Genomic DNA, 17,500 nt, shown 5'->3' on the forward strand with positions numbered 1-17,500 from the left:
CAAGCAAACACACACACACACACACACACACACACACACACACACACACACACACACACACACACACACACACACACACACACACACACACACACACACACACACACACACACACACACACACGCACAAACACTCCAACACGAGTACTAATTCTTTCATGGTGAATGCATGCACCAACCAACCTCAGTCTGGTTGCGTGTTAAGGTCCACCAGCGTACCCGTTCCAGTCCATTGTGTGTCTGATTGCGGGTTTCCCTCTATGTTTCAATTTGGCTGTCTCCCCTTTCACACGGGAATCATATAACCGAACCACTGCATGCACACACTGACACCCTAACCCCCCCCCCCCCCTGCGCTCGCTCACACGCAGAGTAACGGCCACACCCACGTGATATCTTATGAGCGTCTTGGCGTGCGTTGACCTGTGTTGCAGTTGACCCTGGTGAGACAACGCCAGCATGGACACTCAGAGGGATCCAAGCCAACCTGGAAGGTCTGTCAAGATGTCCAGTCCGTCCATCATCTGTCCAGTCTGACCTCCTTCTGTCCTTCTTCTGTCCAGTCTGTCTATCTTCTGTCCAATCTGTCCTTCTTCTGTCCTTTCTTCTGTCCATCATCTGTCCAATCTGTCTTTCTTTTGTCCATCTTCTGTCCAGTCCGTCCTTCTTCTGTCCAGTCTGTCCATCTTCTGTCATTCTTGTGCCCATCATCTGTCCATGCTGTCCATCTTCTGTCCATCTACTGTCCAGTCTGTCCTCCTTCTGTCCAGTTTGTCCTTCTTCTGTCCAGTCTATCCATCTACTGTCCAGTCTGTCCTCCTTCTGTCCAGTTTGTCCTTCTTCTGTCCAGTCTATCCATCTACTGTCCAGTCTGTCCTCCTTCTGTCCAGTTTGTCCTTCTTCTGTCCAGTCTGTCGATCTACCATCAAGTTTGTCCATCAATGTCCATCTACCCTGTCCGTTCTCAGCCTCCTCTTTTTTCCTCTGCTGTCTATCCCTATCCCCATTGTCTCACTGTACCTCTATCCTCCCATATCTGCAAAGCCACATCTGTCTTTTACAAGCAGACATACTTGACACCCACACTGAGCCGGTGCTGCCCCCAACCCTCCTGAACTCCCTCCTATCACGCATCAGAAATTCTGACTCAATCACGACATTACAGAAGCCGGTTCAAAACCCACCTCTTCAGAACTGAATTCAACACTTAACCTGTACTCCCTGTCCATCCTACCTTTCATCTCCCATCGGCCCTTCAATCTTCTGTACCACTGATTCTTGGCATTTTATGTGTATGTATGTATATAAATATATATATATATATATATATACAGGTATATATACTGTATAGATATGTATGTATGTTTGTCTATATACATTTATCTTTTTAAATTGTTTGATATATAGTCGGTTTGTAAAGTATGTAAAGTGTCTTTGTGTGTCTTGAAAAGCGTTTAAAATAACATTTTCTTTCAATATTACAAAAAACACAAACCTCCAAATACATAAAGAATTGATAGCACTGAATGTGGTCTGATCCCTTCTTGTTGCCTGTTTATCTGCTCATGATGCTTCATGTCTTTATTTGGCCCCTACCTGTCTGGACTCTGAGCCCCCAAGCTCTGTGGGCGGCAGCAGCTCAGGAGGTGGAGCGGGTTGACTGGCACCTGGAAGGTTGCTAGTTCAACCCCTGCCTCCTCCTAGCTGAGCGTTGAGGTGTCCCTGAGCAAGACACCCCAGCCTAACTGTTCGTGACGGGCTGGCTTGTCGGCCTCGCGTGGCTGACACCGCCGTCGGTGTGTGAATCAGGCAATCATTGTAAAGGGCTTTGAATGGCCGCTGGTGACAAGGAAGCGCTACATAAATGCAGTGCATTTAACATTTACCATATGTGGCTAGCATCTGTAATAAGCAGACGTTACGCAATGTTTATCCCCTCCGCTGGGCAGGCCTGCCAGCAAGGCCAGGTAGCCGTATCGCATCACACAGACGGACCAGAAGGAGCTATTCCTTCCTCGTTGCCTCATTTAGCCTTGGCGTCTGTCTTCCAGAGACGTAAGAACAAGTTGAGTTCTATCCGTTCCCAGAATAGTCGCTCAAATGTGCACAAATGACAAATGATACATTTCCAAATGGTTAAGAAAAAATAAGACGCCCCGCCACCTACCCTTCAGTGGGCAATACTTAGTATTCTGACCCACAATGCCCGCTGTTACACTCAGCACCCGTTCCTTGACGACCCCCCCCCCCCCCTTTCAACAGCATCACCTCCAGCCTCCATCTAGATATACCTCTGGAAGGTATCTTTTAACATAGCACACACTCACACCCACATGTCCCCGCAGGACCCCAGTTGGAACAGGACCCCCCCCCCCCCAAACTAGGACAGTAAAGCAGTAAACCTGGGCATCTTTCGGCCATGTTCAGAGTCAGTTTTGGTGGGGGGATGTTTCTTTGCATTTCCAAAAGACTTGGGTGTTGTTGAACTGGGTATTGGGTTATGTACCAGACTGAGATTCCCGAGGCCTGTTTTAGCAACGTCACTGCAAAGCGTGGGATTGATTTGTTTTCTATGTTTTATTCCTAAACTGGCAAGAAAACAAATCCTCTGATTTCTTCTTCGGTTTTTCTGTTTGGATATGCCTCCCTGAAGGTTTGGTGAATTAATATCCCGTATTTAGAAGCATTTTGAGCTACGGAAAGAAACTCAGCATCAAACACATCAACAGCAAAAGGCCTGATGCAACCCTAACTTCTCACAAACTCTTCACTTGAGGCCAATAAGAAACATACTCGTGTCCCCAGACATCCGGCAAGACAGGTTCTCAATAAAAAGAGGATGCCTGTGTGTGTGTGTGTGTGCGTGTGTGTGTGTGTTGACAAGTCATGTCGAGCCAAGTATTTTTATTGCCATAAGTCCCAGTTAGAGTCTCAACAATCCCTTCAAAGGGTTTGTTGAGAGTGCAATGGCTGCCATGATGGACATGCATTACTGTAGCATAATAAGAAACCATGGAATTGACTTCATTGTTTTTTATCCGTTGCGCCGCTCAACAGAGACTTCCCAACGGCTCCATCGACGCCCATGACGACGGTAACCGGGCGGCGGAGCTCCAGGAGCTGCTGGATCGGACCAATCAGGACCTGGCCCAGAGCCGCGAGCGCTCCACCACCATGAACGGGCGCCTGGCCGAGCTGGAGGTGGAGCTGGCCAACACCCGGCGGGAGCTGAGCCGCAGCGAGGAGCAGTCCCTCAAACAGCAGCGGGAGCAGAGAGAGGTGGGAGGGACTCCAAGGAGACCAGATGAGGGGCGTGTGGGAGTGTGGGAAGAAAACGAAAAATACCACTTTTCATATTGTCATATCTCCAAAGTCTAATATTCAAGTACATATTTAATTTATACATGTCTAAATGTTTGATAGGGTACCATTGAGGTTTTCCACTATTAAAAGATTGATATCAGACAGAAGTCACCCTCGCTTGCTTTATCAAAGACAAACAAGTCTGGGAATACATCATTATGTCTTCTTATGCTTTCATGAAACGGGCTGATAACATTTCAGAGAACTTTATGATCTTCTGTTGTCACTTAGTGACTGGCATTGAGCGTGGTGGTATCCTGAAGCACACCAACAGACAGTGAGACGCAGGTGTGTGTGTGTGTGTGTGTGTGTGTGTGTGTATGCGCGTGTGTGTGTGTGTTTTCCTCTTACTATTTGCCTGTCGTAGGCGTTGGCACAGAGAGAGGACATGGAGGAGAGGATCACCACGTTGGAGAAGCGCTACCTGGCCGCCCAGCGCGAGACCACTCACATCCACGACCTCAACGACAAGCTGGAGAACGAGCTGGCCACCAAGGACTCACTGCACCGACAGGTGAACACACACAGACACACACCTCAACACACGCTCAGGTACACACACACACACGCGCACACCCTCAGGTTCACCTTCACGGATACACACGCACACTCACAGACACACAAACTCAAGCACACCTTCATGGACACATACACATGCGCCCTCAGGTACACATACACGCTCCCAAACCGACACATACACTAAGGTACACATACAGAGACACACACACACACACAAAGGTACACGGACACAAACACACACACACACACACACACACACACACACACATACACACACACACACACACACATACACACACACACACACACACATGCATCCACGCAGACACACACATGTATGCTAACAGACAGGTCGGCACACAGCACACACAGGCCTGCTTACCTGGACGTCCAAATGCATACACACAAACATTCACGCTGTGCAAACACTGTAAATACATCCATCCATCCATCCATCCATCCAAACATCCATACATACAAACATACATCCATACATCTGTACATCCATACAAAAATACATCCATACATCCGTACATCCATACATCCATGCATCCATACATACATACATACATGCATACATGCATACATACATACATACATGCAAACCAACCTGACCAAAGCTGTCTATGACCTCTATGGTCCACGTGTAGTCAGGGGGTACTCAGTCCATTCCCTCCATGGGATAGAACGACAGCACAACAAAACCTTCAATGGAGGCCATCTGCCTTCACGGTGTACGTAGATACACACCGCTGGTTACAGAGCCCACCTCTCCCTTGTGTGTGTCTGTGTGTCTGTGTGTGTGTGTGTGTGTGTGTGTGTGTGTGTGTGCACGGATGCGTGAGTGCATGCATGTGCGTGTGTGCGTGCGAGTGTGTTAGAATACATGAATGCATATTCGCGCCACATTAACAAATGCCTCTATGTCTGTCTTGTCTGTGTGCGTTCACGTGATGTCTCCTTCTTTTTGTACGTACATGTATGTGCATGCGTGTCTGTGCATGCACATGTGTCCTTTTTTGGGTCGTACGTGTACATATACGGATGCATGTGTGTGTATGTGTGTGTTTTTGTGTGTGTATGTGTGTGTGTGTGTGTGTGTGTGTGTGTGTGTGTGTGTGTGTGTCTGTGTACGTGTGCCAGAGCGAGGAGAAGGTGCGGCAGCTCCAGGAGATGCTGGAGCTGGCGGAGCAGCGGCTGGCCCAGACCCTGAGGAAGGCGGAGACGCTGCCCGAGGTGGAGGCCGAGCTGGCCCAGAGAGTGGCGGCGCTCTCCAAGGTACCACCCACACACCTGGACGCACACCCTGGGATACACACCCTGGGATACACACCCTGGGATACACACCCTGGGATACACAACCGTAATGCAACCCCCCCCGTAATACACACCCTGTGACACACACCCTGTGATACACACCCTGTAATAAAGACCCCGTAATACACACCCTGGTTACACACCCTGTGAGACACATCCCCTAATACACACCCCGTAAAACACACCCTGGCATACACACCCTGTGATACACACCCCGTGATACACACCCTGTGATACACACCCTGGTTACACACCCTGTGATACACACACTCTGTGATACACACCCTGTAATTCACCCCCAGTGAGACACAGCCCTGGGACCCTTACGTGGAGTCCTCACTGACGTATCACGAGCGTAGGGGGGCCTTGCGTAGACACAGGACTTGTAGAGCATTGTGTTCACACAGCCCCGGGCAAGGGTTTGAATCCCACTGGCAATTATCTGAAACTCCTGCAGTAGCGGTGCTGGATCCTGCATACGAAAATGTATGAAAATGAAAATGTGACCTGTTATACTGCGAAATGAATCACATTACAATCACATTACATGAGTGTGGATATTTGAGATGTGGTACAGTGTTGCTAATGGTGACTCAACACACATTGAGACAGAGGCTTCCTGATGTGTGTCGCCCTCTGCAGGCTGAGGAGCGCCATGGCAACGTCGAAGAGCGCCTCCGACAGCTGGAATCGCAACTGGAGGAGAAAAACCAAGAACTCGGAAGGGTGTGTGTGTGTGTGTGTGTGTGTGTGTGTGTGTGTGTGTGTGTGTGTGTGTGTGTGTGTGTGTGTGTGTGTGTGTGTGTGTGTGTGTGTGTTTTTGTGTGTGTGGACATTTGTGAATGTGTCTCTGTGTATTTATGCACTTGTGTGTGTGTGTGTGTGTGTGTGTGTGTGTGTGTGTGTGTGTGTGTGTGTGTGTGTGTGTGTGTGTGTGTGTGTGTTTGTGTGTGCGTGTGCGTGTCAAACCGAGCTTATATGCAACTGCCAAAGCGTCCACAATGACATGAAACATCACGACACACACATCACGGTGACAGTGAGGGCATGCAGACCCTGAAGGGCTAATGCTCAGACACACGCACACACACACACACACACACTCACAGACCCACAGATCTCCATTGAGCTGTAAGCATGCTCTCGTACTGAATCCACGTCTCGTGCTGCAGCGTGTGTTTCCCTCTCCCCGCACTCCCTGATTGGCCGATATCTTTAGACTGAATATTTCTCGCTTGGCTGATTTCTCTTTCTACATGCAACCTCATGGCTATATATAGCTGGAGAAGCACTCTGAGGAAGCAAATGTGTTGTTTTTCGTCTGTTCTGTGTGTGTGTGTGTGTGTGTGTGTGTGTGTGTGTGTGTGTGTGTGTGTGTGTGTGTGTGTGTGTGTGTGTGTGTGTGTGTGTGTGTGTGTGTGTGTGTGTGCGTGTGTGTGCGTGTGTATGTGTCTGTGTGTGTATGTGTGTCTGTCTGTGTGTGTGTATGCATGTGTGTGTGTGCGCGTGTGTCTGTGTCTGTGTGTGTGTGTGTGTGTGTGTGTGTGTGTGTGTGTGTGTGTGTATGTGTGTCTGTCTGTGTGTGTGTGTGTGTGTGTGTGTGTGTGTGTGTGTGTGTGTGTGTGTGTGTGTGTGTGTGTGTGTGTGTGTGTGTGTGTGTGTGCGTTCGTGCATGTGTGCACTTTAAATACTCCATGCTGCCTTGAAGCCTGGTTATTATGTAAATGGCCCGCTGTTATAGTGGGCTGTTATAGTGGGCTGTTATAGTGGGCTGTTATAGTGGGCTGTTATAGTGGGCTGTTATAGTGGGCTGTTATAGTGGGCTGTTATAGTGGGCTGTTATAGTGGGCTGTTATAGTGGGCTGTTATAGTGGGCTGTTATAGTGGGCTGTTATAGTGGGCTGTTATAGTGGGCTGTCAAGGGCACGGCCACAGATCGGTGATGACGGGAAGTGGGGCTGAGCCCCGGCTCTGTGTCGGCCATTAGTGACAGTCCTACAGACAGAGACACTGTGCTGTACGTGTCTATTGCGTGTGCAGCAGTGCGTGCGTGAGGGCAGGTGTGCATGTACGGTGTGCGTCTGTGTCCGCGTGGTATGGAAGGCCAAGAGGGTCAAAGCTATGCCTCTTTGTACACGTGTACTCTTCGAATGATGATGTGAAGTACAGAGTTGAAGCTTTCACAAAGCCACATTTTACACTTTTGTACTTTATCATGCCGTCTTCTCTGCCGCTTTTCCTCAACTCTACGGCGGCGTAAGAATGAGTTTAATTGCCTGTTAAAAAGCCGTAAAAAACGCTGTTGTTACACCATTGTAGATTGAGAAACAGCCATGTTAAAAAAGGCATTTTCAACCACTAAAGACCTGTGTTTTACGGTGATTTCAATCTATACACGTCTACAGTGAGGCATAGTTTTGACCCTCCTGGCCTTCCATAGCATGGAGTTGAGTTGGAGTTCGTGTCTGAGTGCATGAATGCTTGTGTGTATGGCAGGGGTGTGTGCCTGTGTGCATGAATGTGCATGAGTGTGTGTGTGCGTGTGTGTGCGTGTGTGTGTGTGTGTGTGTGTCTGTGAACGCAAGCACGCGTGGCCCAGTTGTGTGTGTGCGTCAACGTTGGGCCGAGGTCCCGTCAACAGGACTCGCCGGGCGCATTACCCCCCGCGGCCCCGCTCTGAGAGGGACAATGTAATCCCTTCTAATCGTCTCTTGAATCATCGCAATTAACTCATCCCGGGTGTAGAGTCCCTTCATGGCCCCGGCGACGCGGCTACCGGGCTCCCCTCTTTCTTAAGACGCCTCCTTCATCTTTTAATCCACCAGCGAGGGACACTCGATTAGCCGCAAACACGGATTCAAAATACGGTTGCTCCCTGGGTCAAAGGTCAACATCCCCCCCTTGTCCTCAACCCCACCCCCCCCCCCCCCTCCCCCCCCCCCCCCCCCTCCCCCCCGCTCTCTGCTCTGTGCTCAGGCTCGTCAGCGGGAGAAGATGAACGAAGAGCACAACAAACGTCTGTCGGACACGGTGGACCGCCTGCTGACCGAGTCCAACGAGAGGCTGCAGCTGCACCTGAAGGAGCGCATGGCCGCCCTGGAGGACAAGGTGACGGCTCGCGCTGTCGGGACGGAGGGCCGTCCCACGGGGAGGGGGGGGCTCAGAGCGACCCGGTGGGACGCCCCTGAGCGGTGCAGACACTCGGCTGATCTCGTTTGTTTGTCTCGGTCTAGAATTCTCTGATCCAGGACCTGGAGAACTGCCAGAAACAACTGGAGGAGTTCCACCACACTCGGGTCAGTAGAGCCCCCCGAGGTCGGCCACGGGGGGGGGGGGGGGGGGGGGGGGGGGGGGGGGGGGGTCGGGGGAGATGGTGGTAATGTTGGAAACCTGCGATGACCTCGGCCGACCGGTCAGGATCCACAGGCGAGACGCCTCACCCACGGCCCCCCTACCCCCTGGTGAAGGACCTGCTCTATACTTCAACGTTTTACAAAAGAAATGGCTGTCACATTTGCTTAAGGACTAAATATGAACCTCTAAAATAAAAAGTTTAGCTGTCCTATGATGAGTCTGATCTCACACTCCTTTGATCTCCCTCTCTCTCTCTCTCTCTCTCTCTCTCTCCCTCTCCCTCTCCCTCTCTCTCTCTCTCTTTCCCCTGAAACAGGAGCGTCTGATAGGGGAGATCGAGAAGCTGAGGAACGAGATCGACCATCTGAAGCGGCGCAGTGGGGCGTTTGCAGATGGGAGTCACTCACGGTAAACACACACACTACACACACACACACACATACGCACACAGGCACACACACACACACACACATACCCGCACAAACACAAACCTTCTCGCCTCAGAAAAGGTATACTCGCTGAGCTTCCACTGTGTGTGTGTGTGTGTGTGTGTGTGTGTGTGTGTGTGTGTGTGTGTGTGTGTGTGTGTGTGTGTGTGTGTGTGTGTGTGTGTGTGTGTGTGTGCGTTGCCAGCTCTCACCTGGGCAGCGCCAGTGATCTCCGCTACTCCATGGTGGAGAGCCAGGACGGCCACTACAGCACCACCGTCATCAGACGAGCACAAAAGGGCCGGCTGGCTGCGCTGCGAGACGAGCCCAACAAGGTGCCCGACTGCCAGTCACATGGATCTATTTCCGTTTCGTGTATGTGTGTCTGTCTGTGTGTGTGTATGCATGCGTGTGTGTGCGCATGTGTCTGTGTCTGTGTGTGTGTGTGTGTGTGTGTGTGTGTGTGTGTGTGTGTGTGTGTGTGTGTGTGTGTGTGTGTGTGTGTGTGTGTGTGTGTGTGTGTGTTGCGTTCGTGCATGTGTGCACTTTAAATACTCCATGCTGCCTTGAAGCCTGGTTATTATGTAAATGGCCCGCTGTTATAGTGGGCTGTTATAGTGGGCTGTTATAGTGGGCTGTTATAGTGGGCTGTTATAGTGGGCTGTTATAGTGGGCTGTTATAGTGGGCTGTTATAGTGGGCTGTTATAGTGGGCTGTTATAGTGGGCTGTTATAGTGGGCTGTTATAGTGGGCTGTTATAGTGGGCTGTTATAGTGGGCTCTCAAGGGCACGGCCACAGATCGGTGATGACGGGAAGTGGGGCTGAACCCCGGCTCTGTGTCGGCCATTAGTGACAGTCCTACAGACAGAGACACTGTGCTGTACGTGTCTATTGCGTGTGCAGCAGTGCGTGCGTGAGGGCAGGTGTGCATGTACGGTGTGCGTCTGTGTCCGCGTGGTATGGAAGGCCAAGAGGGTCAAAGCTATGCCTCTTTGTACACGTGTACTCTTCGAATGATGATGTGAAGTACAGAGTTGAAGCTTTCACAAAGCCACATTTTACACTTTTGTACTTTATCATGCCGTCTTCTCTGCCGCTTTTCCTCAACTCTACGGCGGCGTAAGAATGAGTTTAATTGCCTGTTAAAAAGCCGGCTGGCTGCGCTGCGAGACGAGCCCAACAAGGTGCCCGACTGCCAGTCACATGGATCTATTTCCGTTTCGGATCTCTTCACAGCCGCCTATAGCGCATCACGCCTCCAAAAGAGCAAACCATCCGCGCGTCTCAAACACGTTATCACAAGGTCATTCTCCTGCTTCGCTAATGACTGCCATGCCGGGGGCCAGGAGTCATGATGACGATAACGACAAGAAGAAGAAGGATGACAATAGTATAGTGTATAATAATAGTGTTTGGTTTATTTCCATGCTTTATCTCACCGGTTTCTTTCTACTAACCTCTCTTCTGTTCTTCTGCCTCTGCTTATATTCGGCTGCGGCGGACACTCCGTCTGATGTAAGTTCTCTCCTCATTCATTTCCTCTCATAAGTCCCCCCCCCCCCCCCCCCCTCCCAAAATGCATAACACAGCACGCACGTACACGTTTGTTTGTTTGTGTGTACTCCCCGCCACCTCCCACAACTTTCATCCATGTATTCATCATCTAGTTAATTTAATGGAATATTAAATTAATGTTAAATCCTGAGTTGTTGTCTTTGTCACAGGCACAAACATCCTTATTAGTAATCAGCCGTAATGCAGAACGTTTAAAAAGGTGTCCTTTCAGAAGGTGATGTTCTGCTGCGCGTGTTCTTCATGTGAACTGTTGGAAGACTCAGGCCCAATCCCATTTCTACCCCTTACCCCTTCCCCTTACCCCTCCCCCTTGTTTTGAAGGGGTAAGGGGTAAGGGGAAGGGGGAAGGGGGAAGGGGAAGGGGAAGGGGGAAGGGGGAAGGGGAAGGGGAAGGGGTAAGGGGTAGAAATGGGATTGGGCCTAAGTCTCATGTGGTTTGGTTGTGTGTGACTCCGCCCCCCCGCAGGTGTTGGCCATCTTTGAACAGGACTTCCCCTCGCTGCGCGGGAGCGTCACTCACCTCCACGGCAGCGACATCGAGGCCGAATCAGATCTGGATGACGACGTTAGCTCCGCCCTCCTCTCCCCGAGCGGCCAATCCGACGCACAGACCCTCGCGCTCATGCTTCAAGAGCAGCTTGACGCCATCAATGAGGAGATCAGGTGACAAAGCAACAAGCCAACAGACTCATATGCACTACAAATGTGCTATGTCTGGACATTCAATGAAATACATATTAATAAATTAATTTATATATTTGTATATAGTTGCCTGTATGGGTGAAGGACTTACATACTTAATTACTAACCTTGAATTAATATCTTTAATTACGTTTTATTGTGAAAACGGAATTTTCACAATACAATTTTTTTTTGGACACAGGTCTAAATTTCAAATGTATTCATTATATTTTTATTTAATCAATTCTTCAATTACCTTTTGAATTGTTGTAGAAATGCATGAACATAACAATCCACTGCACTATGCTGCATTTGGGAAGTGAACCATGTTGAACGTCGCCTCTTGCAGGATGATCCAGGTGGAGAGGGACTCCGCAGAGCTGCGCTCGGACGAGATCGAGTCCCGCGTCAACAGTGGCAGCATGGACGGTCTCAACGTGACGCTCCGCCCCCGAGCCCTGCCCACCTCAGCCACCGCCCAATCACTGGCCTCGTCCACCTCCCCGCCCACCAGTGGGCGCTCTACACCAAAACATCACGCGCGCAACGCCAGCCACCAGCTGGGCATCATGACTCTGGTCCGAGGACACACACACACACACACACACACACACACACACACACACACACACACACACACACACACACACACACCAAACGCAGACACGCACACACTCTCCCATGTACACAAACCACACACGCAAACATGCACACATATACAAAGACAAAAACAAATCCTTCTTTCCCTCTTGTCGCCCTTGCACACTAAACATGCACAACAGGACAATATACTACACTATGCAGTGCAATAAGATACTATAAACATTCTTACCATATTGGCATCACTTTTTAATAAGGTTCAAAATGACGCTTCTTTAGTTAAAGATAAACTTAGCATTCAACTAACATTGAATAACATTGGTAGATGATCAGTAAGTGCTATGGATAGATCTGCCGCCCACTGGACTCTATCGGCTGATCTATTCAACACACATTAGGACGGACACGCCCACTTGTGATGTCACTAGAGGGCTTATTTTAACATATTTCAACAGCAAGGCATTGTTAATGATGAGTTCATCATTTTCTAAAGGCTTATGAATGACTTACGAATGAACGTAAGAATCCAGTGAAGAACCCGAATATCAACAGCACTATAAACACGTGTGCCATAGCAAGCGTGCATGCCACGTCCCCTCTAACCCGTGTGTTGTGTTGTGGTCCACACAGCCCAGCGACCTGAGGAAGCACCGCAGGAAAGTGGCCGTAAGTCTCCTCTCTGGCTAACGCTAACCCCCCCCCCCCCCCCCCGCTGAGCTCACCGTCGAGCTGCCTCATTCACGCCTGACGTTTCGTATCGGCGCTCGCCGCTTCTCCCCTAGTCTCCGACGGAGGTGCGCGAGGACAAGGCCACCATCAAGTGTGAGACGTCCCCCCCCTCGTCCCCCCGTAGCCTGCGGCTGGAGACCAACTTCGCCCAGCTCACCGGCAGCCTGGAGGACGGCCGAGGGTACGTGAAGCCTCCGCTCCTTCCTGACACAATCACCCGTTGGTCACCCCAGAACACACAACGCACACACACACGTGTGGCGCGCGTGGCACCACTGACGGGACTCTCTGGGCCGTCCACAGCAACAAGCAGAAGAAAGGCATCAAGTCGTCCATCGGCCGGCTCTTTGGGAAGAAGGAGAAGGGACGCATGGAGCAGGCGGTCGGGAGGGAGGGTCAGCCTCTTCCTCCTGTACCAGGTACAGCTGTCTGTGTGTGCGATGGTATGAAGGTCCAATATCTTCATTACATTTGGCGGGGTGACTTGCTCCTTGACCTGTGTTTGACACTTCCGACTTCACTTGTCAGATTGGCGGGCGACTGAAGGCATGGCGTTACTTGTCTCGAGAATAGCTCTGTGGCTGCTTTTCTTTTATGAAACTTAAACTATTCTAATGACCTTAAATTATGCAACTGTCTCTGCTGGCAGCTACAGTGTGTTTGTGTGTGTGTGTGTATATCTGTGTGTGTGTGTGTGTGTGTGTGTGTGTGTGTGTGTGTGTGTGTGTGTGTGGGTGTGGGTGTGGGTGTGTGTGTGTGTGTGTGTGTGTGTGCGTGTGCGTGTGTGTGTGTGTTCCAGACTTTGAGATGAGCATCGGAGACACCATGACTCTGGGGAAGCTGGGCACCCAGGCAGAAAGGGACCGCAGGATGAAGAAGAAGTAACACCTCGTTTTCCATCTCCATCTTTCTTATACCAAGAGAGAGTCTGGGTCTTTTTTTAATCTACATCGCCGTTGTTTTTCTCTACTCATTCCTCCCTCCCCCCTCCCTCTATGTTCCCCACCCCCCCCCCCCCCCCCCCCGTCTACAGACATGAGCTGCTGGAAGATGCCAGGAGGAGGGGTCTGCCGTTCGCCCAATGGGACGGCCCAACCGTTGTCTCCTGGCTAGAGGTATACATCCCCAACACAGCTAACAGTGTCTCCATGACGACGCTCCCCCCACACGCAGAGACAGGCTGCCTTTACATGTGCTCCCAGCTGGGTATGGCTTATAGCTTAGAGTGACAAGCACCTTCGGTCCTACACACCAAGAAAAGTCAGACGCAGAAATTAGGCTTACAGGAGCATAATAGAACACTTATAACAATGATGACGATGGTGATGATGAGGAAGAAAATGAGGATGACAATGATGATGACGATCACGATGTGGATGATAAAGTGTCGATGATGACGAAGAAGATTATGACGAAGACTTGGGCAATTGCGACGAGGAAGATAGAGAAATCAGTGATGATGATGGCGTCGATGTAACGGCAACGGACATGATAACATAGAAAACATCACATAGAAAAACAATACAACACTAGCTCTGCGCTTTACGCTCCACATGCCGCTGTTTTCAAGGAGACCCTCTGTGTCCCCGTAGCTGTGGGTGGGCATGCCGGCCTGGTACGTGGCGGCGTGCCGGGCCAACGTGAAGAGCGGCGCCATCATGTCGGCGCTGTCGGACACGGAGATCCAGAGGGAGATCGGCATCAGCAACCCGCTGCACCGCCTCAAGCTGCGCCTCGCCATCCAGGAGATGGTGTCCCTCACCAGCCCCTCGGCCCCGCTCACCTCCAGAACGGTACACACACATCGGGACACACACACGCACACACACACACACCGGGACACAGAGACACACACACACACACACACACACACACACACACACACACACACACACACACACACACACACACACACACACACACACACCGGGACACAGAGACACAGACACACACACACACACACACAAACACACACACACACACACCGGGACACAGGCACACACGCACACACACACACACCGGGACACAGACACACACACACACACACACACCGGGTCACAGAGACACAGATACACACACACAAACACACACACACACACCGGGACACACACACACACACACACACACACACACACGCACGCACACCTAGACACCTAGACATAGATACACACAGACACACACACACACACACACACACACACACACACACATGTAGACACATAGTCATAGATACAAACAGACACACACAAATACACACACACAAACACACACACACACACGTAGACACAGGCATAGACACACAGACACGTAGACACATAGACATAGACACACACACACACACACACACACACACACACGTAGTCACATAGACAATGGAACACACAGACACACACTCAAAGATAGACATGCACACACACTTATTAATGTACTTAGCCACAGAAACACAGAGACAAGGAAAGTAGTGACAGTAATAAATCAAAAACTAAGTCAAGGTTGACTCGGCGAGGGCCGCGACATCGCCACCCTGACTTCAAGATGCATACACACACCGAAATAAATGTCCTGGCGCCCGGGCACCCTGACGCACCCCTATGCGTTATGATTTGACACCCTTTTGCTCTCCACACCACACGAAGCCTTGGTGTTGTGCCGGATTGCATGAAGCTCAGTGGCCGCTGTTCACTCCAAACCATCCCGGATATATGTTACTCACTACCTGCCTGAAACACTCTTCCTCCCTCACTCAACACACACCGTGTGAACGGATGTGTGTGTGTGTGTGTGTGTGTGTGTGTGTGTGTGTGTGTGTGTGTGTGTGTGTGTGTGTGTGTGTGTGTGTGTGTGTGTGTGTGTGTGTGTGTGTGTGTGTGTGTGTGTTTGTATATGTGATCATGGGCACATGAACATGTGTTTTTGGGCATATATCTGTGCGTGTGTGTGTGTGTGTGTGTGTGTGTGTGTGTGTGTGTGTGTGTGTGTGTGTGTGTGTGTGTGTGTGTGTGTGTGTGTGTGTGTGTGTGTGTGTGTGTGTGTGTGTGTGTGTGTGTGTGTGTGTGTGTGTGTGTGTGTGTGTGTGTGCGTATGTGTGCGTTCGCGCGCGTGTGTATGTGTGTTTTGTGTTTGTGTGTGTGCGTGCGTGCACATGTGCGTGTGCTCTCCCTCTCCGAGCAGTCCTCCGGAAATGTGTGGCTGACTCACGAAGAGATGGAGAACCTGGCCTCCTCCACTAAAGCGGTCAGTGCCATCTGGGTGCACCCCTGACCCCTACACCCACACCCCCACCCACACCCGCACCCACACCCGCACCCACACCCCCACCCCCACCCACACCCCCACCCCCACCCACACCCCCACCCACACCCCCACCCCCACCCACACCTCTCCCTCCATCCACCGCGCTGGACTCGGATTGTAAACTTATTGCACGCATGGCTTTTACTCTGCTGTTGCTCTTGAGTGTGTCCGTTGTCTGCCGGTCTGTCTGTCTGTCTGGGGGTCCAGGATCCAACCATATCGGAGAAGACCCTTTTAAATGTTTGTCATATAACCTTCAGTGTTGTGTGTGTAAATTAGGGATGTGAATAACTCAAATTTTTCATGGTCGAATAATCAGTGGGTGGTATGAACGAATAATAAATTGTTCGATCTGTGCCGACATTCACAAAGGCAGCCATGGATCATCGGCAAGAAATCACTTAATATCTTAAACGCAAAAAAACAACTACCTGCTAAGTAGTTCCAGTCTAATTGTCTGTTCAGCCTTCAAAACGAGAGCTGGTAAATTGTGAAAAATGAATTAAACTGTAATCAGACAACGCGGTTATATGCTATAGACCCTAGAGTATCTGTGGTATAAAGGCTGGGACGAATATCGAATTATAAATATGTACAATGCATAACGTTAGCTCTCTGGCTCGATCAGCAGACTAGAATACCTCCCGTTGCCAAGTCCTAGCTATGGTCCGTCCTATTTACTGGAGGAGTGAACAATGTTTCAGTTGCATAAGAACCTTACGGGAGGGTAATGATTGTTCCAGGTATTAGTCAAACCCTCAGGCACTACCAGGGAAACAAAGTTATGGCTTGTGAAAAACGTTATATTTGGATTGTAAAACGCATGAAAATATAAATGAATGGTCTTAATTTATTTTCTTTGGCAAGTGACCATGGTATAAGCGGGATAATGCCCTTCGAGGTGTCCATCAATAGTTCCGTCCTTTAATTCTTGTTTATTTGAAATGTTAACGGTCCAAATGTTAAAAATCGACTTTCACCGTCGGGAACGAATAATCTAATAATCTAATATTCTGTCCCATCCCTAGTGTAAATGTGTTTGTGCGTGCGCGTGTCCACACATTTCTGTGTGTGTCCACAATGTGTGTGTCTGTGTGTGTGTGTTCATAGTTAGTCTGTGTGTGTGTGTGTGTGTGTCTATATTTGTATGTGTTTATATTTTGTGTGTGTGTGTGTGTTGTGTGTGTCCCTCTAACACTATGCATTGTGTGTTTGCTCTGCTCGCTGACACTCAGGAGAGTGAGGAGGGCAGCTGGGCACAGGTGAGGGCGTCTGCCACACACAGCTCACCCCTCTGGCACGCTGACACCGCCCCCACCACTCACACACACACACACACACACACACACACACACACACACACACACACACACGCACAAACACACACACCGTGATGATGGGCATCTGGGGCATACTGCACACCAAGCAAACGCACTTTCTATTTCACGCCCGCGACCTTCAAATCAAAGACAAACGGCCACTCCCACGTTCGACTCCCAATGTTCATTTCTTTATGACCATTTATAATATTACGACTTCACCTGCATGTGTGTATGTGTGTGTATGGACGTATGTGTGTGTGTGTGTGTGTGTGTGTGTGTGTGTGTGTGTGTGTGTGTGTGTGTGTGTGTGTGTGTGTG

At 50.1% G+C, this 17,500-nt stretch overlaps 1 protein-coding gene across 10 annotated transcripts in view; it reads left to right on the top strand.

Annotated features, from left to right (window-relative positions):
- The window catches only part of ppfia4 (PTPRF interacting protein alpha 4), a 72,993-nt gene that overhangs the window by 48,686 nt on the left and 6,807 nt on the right, over positions 1–17,500 (top strand). For 3 of the 10 annotated variants that reach the window (XM_060069907.1, XM_060069901.1, XM_060069906.1), the window contains 19 exons: positions 434–493; positions 3,057–3,278; positions 3,730–3,876; positions 5,025–5,159; positions 5,841–5,924; positions 8,175–8,306; positions 8,432–8,494; positions 8,869–8,960; positions 9,186–9,315; positions 11,023–11,219; positions 11,587–11,815; positions 12,468–12,503; positions 12,620–12,747; positions 12,870–13,009; positions 13,366–13,447; positions 13,600–13,681; positions 14,159–14,359; positions 15,738–15,800; positions 17,096–17,122. In XM_060069907.1, the coding sequence (XP_059925890.1) occupies positions 434–493; positions 3,057–3,278; positions 3,730–3,876; positions 5,025–5,159; positions 5,841–5,924; positions 8,175–8,306; positions 8,432–8,494; positions 8,869–8,960; positions 9,186–9,315; positions 11,023–11,219; positions 11,587–11,815; positions 12,468–12,503; positions 12,620–12,747; positions 12,870–13,009; positions 13,366–13,447; positions 13,600–13,681; positions 14,159–14,359; positions 15,738–15,800; positions 17,096–17,122 (2,250 nt within the window). The remainder of the gene's footprint in view (positions 1–433; positions 494–3,056; positions 3,279–3,729; positions 3,877–5,024; positions 5,160–5,840; positions 5,925–8,174; positions 8,307–8,431; positions 8,495–8,868; positions 8,961–9,185; positions 9,316–11,022; positions 11,220–11,586; positions 11,816–12,467; positions 12,504–12,619; positions 12,748–12,869; positions 13,010–13,365; positions 13,448–13,599; positions 13,682–14,158; positions 14,360–15,737; positions 15,801–17,095; positions 17,123–17,500) is intronic. The other 7 variants (XM_060069904.1, XM_060069908.1, XM_060069909.1 and 4 more) reach the window with 6 other exon arrangements.

Source organism: Gadus macrocephalus, chromosome 13, assembly GCF_031168955.1.
Source record: "Gadus macrocephalus chromosome 13, ASM3116895v1".
NCBI classification, from domain to species: Eukaryota; Metazoa; Chordata; class Actinopteri; order Gadiformes; family Gadidae; genus Gadus; species Gadus macrocephalus.